This window comes from Pteropus vampyrus, unplaced genomic scaffold, assembly GCF_000151845.1.
Source record: "Pteropus vampyrus isolate Shadow unplaced genomic scaffold, Pvam_2.0 Scaffold163, whole genome shotgun sequence".
Classification (NCBI taxonomy): Eukaryota; Metazoa; Chordata; class Mammalia; order Chiroptera; family Pteropodidae; genus Pteropus; species Pteropus vampyrus.
In genome coordinates this window covers 2,298,130-2,303,718 of record NW_011888944.1, presented here as the reverse complement: position 1 = coordinate 2,303,718, position 5,589 = coordinate 2,298,130, and the positions used below count along the sequence as shown (strand labels likewise).

General features: G+C 30.8%; 1 protein-coding gene across 1 annotated transcript in view; it reads left to right on the top strand.

Moving 5' to 3' along the window:
* The first annotated feature begins 307 nt into the window (after positions 1-307).
* RAB28 (RAB28, member RAS oncogene family) overlaps positions 308-5,589 on the top strand; it is a 69,683-nt gene continuing 64,401 nt past the window's right edge. The window contains exons 1-2 of the mRNA XM_011370190.1: positions 308-400; positions 5,485-5,573. Coding sequence (XP_011368492.1) covers positions 5,544-5,573 — 30 coding nt within the window. The 5' untranslated portion in view covers positions 308-400; positions 5,485-5,543. The remainder of the gene's footprint in view (positions 401-5,484; positions 5,574-5,589) is intronic.

Sequence of the window (5,589 nt, the reverse complement as noted above, 5' to 3'; positions counted from 1 at the left end):
ACTTTTCTTTGTTGATAAAACTCAAATTCTAATTTCCAGTGAGAAGGAGCTTGACAATCAGGGGATTTAAAGAGAGATAAAGGATTAGTCTGTTGTCTCCACTGGTAGCTGTTGGCAAGTGAAATTTACCTGGTGGAGTGTCAAATCCCTCCTCCCCTTGTAACTGATTAGAACTGCTTAAAGTTGTTTGCTGGATTAATGGGAGTACGAATATTAAGATTACTTAATAAGATTTAGTAGTGATTTTGTTTACATTTCTAAAACAGACATTAATTTTAATATTATGTGCATCAATTTTTTTAGACTTCCTTAGCTACGTGTTTTGCTCAAGAAACTTTTGGGAAACAGTACAAACAAACTGTAGGACTGGATTTCTTTTTGAGAAGGATAACATTGCCAGGTAAGAGACTAAAAGTCTTAACGTAGAAAATTGTGCATCTCTTACAATAAGAGGCATAGGCAGAAAAGTGTAAAATAAATTTGGGGCTGCTTCTACATGAAAATATATGTAATAGTAAATTTGTCTTAGGGAGGTTAACTTTCATCAGCATCCACCATGAAGACATACTGTCCATGGGGATGAGAAAAAAGTTTATGCGTGTTATGTCCCTCTACCTTCCAGTTTTTGACCACTGCAGATTTTTTTGAGAGGATAAACAATAGTTGCTTATAAAATTCTAAAACGTTTTAAGAAATCAAATGGTATTCAATTATCAACAGATATTGTATAAACTAAATGGAAAAGACTGGAAAGGATTATTTTTTTTAAATATTATTTTGATTAGCCTCTGCTTCAGTTTTTTGTTTGAGAGAAAGTTGGACCAGAAGTATAATGTAGCTATGGAACTTCTGTGCTCTAATATGTGAATGCTGTTTTATGCAAGGCAGCATGAAATTGCTGGCATTTAATAGACCACTAAAATTTAGGGTCCCTAGGCACTCATAAAAATACAGTTTGAGCATTCAAGATGTTTCAGTTCACCATGCAAAGAAACTATTTAGATGCCAGTTGCAGCACATTTTGTGGGAAATACAGGGAAATAATAACAAAAAAAGAGTGGTTTCTGTTTTAAGTTAGTTTCTGAACAATTGGAGCTTTAAAATGCTCTGTCCATTCACTTGTGATGGTTAAATTATATGTTTAAAGTATTTTATTAAAAGCAGTTTATCTTGATTGACTTTATAAACCAGTCAGTCTATCCCTCTCCTCTCTGAGGAAACCCATTTGAATAAAAACGGTTGCAAGTGTAGTGTCCGATTCATGTGCTGGAATGTGAGTGATAGGGTGGAAAGGAGTTTACTGAATTTCAATATTATTGAAATATTTTATCTCTCAAACACCCCCTTCTCTCAGACAACTCTCCATAAAAGTTTTAGAGCAGCTAATGAAAACTCTTGGTAATTGAAGCTATTCTCCGTATTTTACTCTAATATATTTTGAGATGGTCTGTATTTGGCTACCAATGAAAAATAAATTAGAAGATAGAGCATGAGAAAAGAATTCTAATTTTCTATTACTGTGTTATTGTTCAGCAAGAGGTTTAAATGAGAAACATATGCGTATTTCATTCGTTTTTTTTCTTTTAATGTATTCAAAACTTAAAATTTCAATTTATTTTTATTCTCACTCTTACGGATAGGATAATGCTACATTCATAATATGTACAGCGTCACTAGCAGAATACATGCACAAATCACATAATATACATGCCGAAAACTTATTTTTACAGCAGTGTTTTCAGAGATGCCAGTTGTACACACAGAACCTCAGTATGTGTTTAGTTATTGACTGTTATCTTTTGATGCTAATTTGCAAAAGCACCAACTTTCTGTATAATTAATATTGTTTAATTTTTCCGATTTTTTAACCCCAAAGGCTTCAGTAAAGGAGCAAGCACCTACTCAAACATTAAAAACATTTAAAGACTCGTTTTGGACATTTTATGTATTTGATATATGTGATGATTTCTGATCTGCTGCATAATACTACCAATTTAAAAATTTTGATTACTTAGTAAAAAATATTTGGTATTTTTAAAATCCAAATTTATAGTAAATATTTAGAGTTAGAAGGTATTTAGGTTAAAAAATGACATTAGGAAATGTATATTCAATGAATGTATATTTTAACATTCCTGATTAAGTTTTTATTTTGATGGGCAGAGTTCCAGAAAGAAATTTTGTTTTTTTGAAAGGCAATTGGTTTTATGCTACTTAATGGACTCAAAGTTATGGGAGAAATTTCAGTAGGAAAAAATTGTTTTAATGTATCTTGATTTTATATAATTAATAGGTACATTAAGAAGTAAGGTTAATAAATTACAAGGTTCATAGTATATTCTTTGTATACTTTAAATTTATCGTAATATATTCTTTATATACTTTAATTTTAATTTTAATTTATTGTAAGTGTCAAATGTAGGATGATTATTTGTGTCATTTGCTAAAACATTGCAGATAGCATTATTTATAGTAAAGCAGCATAGTGGGCAAGTCTAGTATTTGTTAGTATTCTAGTAACTCTTTGTCTATTCAGATTGTTAGCGGTGTCATACCTCCTGGTCATCTATTCACATTCTCTTCATGCAGGTTTTCAAGGTCATTACTTTGGAAATACTCATCCATTTTAGTATTTTTCATGATCCGGTATGCTGTATAGTCTGGATGCAACCACTGTGCAGATTTTACTGCTTAAAATAGTGTATCTGTTAGTCAGAGATTCTGCTGATAGAGCTTCTTAAGAGCCTTAGTCAAAATACTTTCAGGAAGCTTGTGGGTACAGTCCAGTAAACAGCGTTCTACTGTGAAAGGGATTTCTAAGTCTTTAGTACAAGAAGTGGGCAGACTTGTGTTTTTAGTTCCGTCTTGACTGTGCAGCACTTTAAGTAAGGTTAACCAAGGCACCAAGTGTACTTTACAAGGTCACTGTTGAATCCTCTTTGTGGCTTTGATGCATACCAAAAGCAACTTACCTGTATTTTGTCACCTCATTTATTTTATTTTTTTCCCTAGTTAAATGTCATTTCTTACAGAAGAGCAGGAATTTTGTAGCATTTTGCATTTGGGATTAGATTACTGACAATTTACTTAATGTTCTTTATGAGTTAGAAATTTTATTAGATGGATTCTTGATTTTTAAAAATTTTGCAATATTGATTATTTAAATATCATATAGCTTTATAGGTTGCCATTTTGAAAATATACTAGGAAACCACGTTTATGTCTGAATATTGATTTGAATTCCATTTTTATGTAATTTCATTTATTTTTATTTTTATATGTTAATAAGCCTCAAATTCAAATGTGGAAATTAAAAATGTATTTCTACATATATGAAATGACTGTAAAGTTAATATTATATTTGTTGAGGCTATAATGATAGTAAATTTTTTTTGGCTGGCTTTGCATATTAATAGATTAATAATGCATAGCGGTTTTTATTTCTGAGGCACTAGAATATGTATAAGAGAAAATTCAACAACAGACTTTGTTTGGAAAGGTGTAGATTTTTAAAATGCCCTCAACACATAAATATAAACCTCTTAGATGGGAGACAGTTGAATAAATGATTTAGAGTCTTGATATGATTGCAGTCAGAATTTGGAAACGTGACAAAGATCATGTTCCCAAGTTATAGTTGAAGTGTTCATAACACTTAATTCAGATAAGATCCGAATATCAGAACTTAAAGGAAAAATTCATATTTCTTGATATGAGGGTAAGTGGTAGAGTTTATTGGCCTTGAAGAGAATGAGATTAGGTGCCTTTTATTAAGTGTTGCTTAAAATCTTACTTTAAAAAAGTTAATATTGTTAAACACTGTGTTTGAAGTAAACAAAGGATTGTGAAGAGTTTTGTGAGTAAAATGAATAGATTTCTGCCTGTTTAGGGGCTTCTGAAAGTTTGATATAATTCTAGTGTGACAGCTGGCTCTCTCTCACCTGCTTAATTTGAGATAGCATCATAGGAGAAGGATTTCAGTTTTGAATCTTGAAAAATTTAGATTTTTAAGAAATTAGGTTTATACAAGTTGTTGGACAAATCTTAGTCTGTGACATTTTGGTTTTCGTGTTCATAGAGCTTTAGGAACATTTCCGTCGTTACTCAGCATTGAAAGTGTGTGTGTGTGGGAATGATGACGGGTGATAAACTTCAATAGCTCTTATTAATGCTAATGGAAGTTCCTCATGTAAATCCTCTGCACGTTGGCAGATGGAACAGACCTACATCTAAATAATGGAAAGATTGTAATGCAAACCCAACAAAACATAGAGTTAAGGGTTAAAACGTGGCTGGTTAGTCCAGTGTCGGACTTTCTTTGCAGTTGCAAAGTTGAATGATATGGCTAACGTTCTCTGATTTTAGTGTTTTACATTGGTATAAAATATCATATCTTTATAATCTTTTTTTTTTTTGAAATGAGACCAGTTCTTCAGTTTCTTAGTTTTTGAGTTTTCCTGATTTGCAAATCATTCAGAAAGATACATTTTTAATAGGGGGAGCTCATTTTGAAGGTACCAATTGAGACCTTGCCCACCTTTGGAAAGAACTGTATAATTGTATTAGGAGAAATAGTTTGAAATGTTAAACTAAAAAGCAGATTGGACATGGTCTTTTTTAGTTATTACCTACATTGATTAGAATGAGCAGCTTATCTTATAAATTTTTATATCAACCAAATATTTTGCAAAATCAACAAAAAATTTAGAGATTGCTTTGTATTTTAGAACACTTTTATAATACTTGTAAAGATTTGTCACACTATTTTATGAAGGCTTTGAAGCACATTATAATTCATTTCAATGGAAATGCTTTAAACAGGTATAAATGCATCATAATATTTAATATATGGTGTGTGTATCCTACACATACAGTTCTGAAGAGGGTTATCAAATGTGTTTCTTATTTTATAGGTTAAATTTGAAGACATAATTTTTAAAATTATGTTTACTATTATATATAATAGCTGACATTCAAATTAAAAAATTCATTTGAGTTGAAACTTTGTGTCCATTTTCGTAGTCAATTATTATTCTGTGGGTTTTAGAACCTATAGAGTATAGAACTTACAGCAAAATATATTATGTATAATAGGGTAGGTTAGTATATAAAGTTCAATTTTTATTTTCAAAGTATATTTTTACCCCATGTACAAGTGCTTTATTCTATTTTCTGTTTAAGAAAATATTTTTTAAGGTTTGAGAAGTTCACGAATTAAAGCTTTATTTTCCTTTGTTTTGAAGGTGATTATAAATGTGGGTCCATGGAAACGGGTAAAAGTATGAACCTTAATTCCCCACTATGATTTCTTTTGATAACATTATTTCGTAGTTCCAAATATCTGACCATGTGAGCCTGCAGAATAAAAGGCAAATTAGATTCTGAGTTTATCATTGTGACTTAGTGCTCTATTAAACTGTTTTCAGTTGTCGTATTGTTAATTAACTTTTTTTGTATTCTTATTTTCATATATTTTACATGTAGGAAACTTGAATGTTACTCTTCAAGTTTGGGATATAGGAGGACAGACAATAGGAGGCAAGATGTTGGATAAATACATCTATGGAGCACAGGTATGACATGAATTAA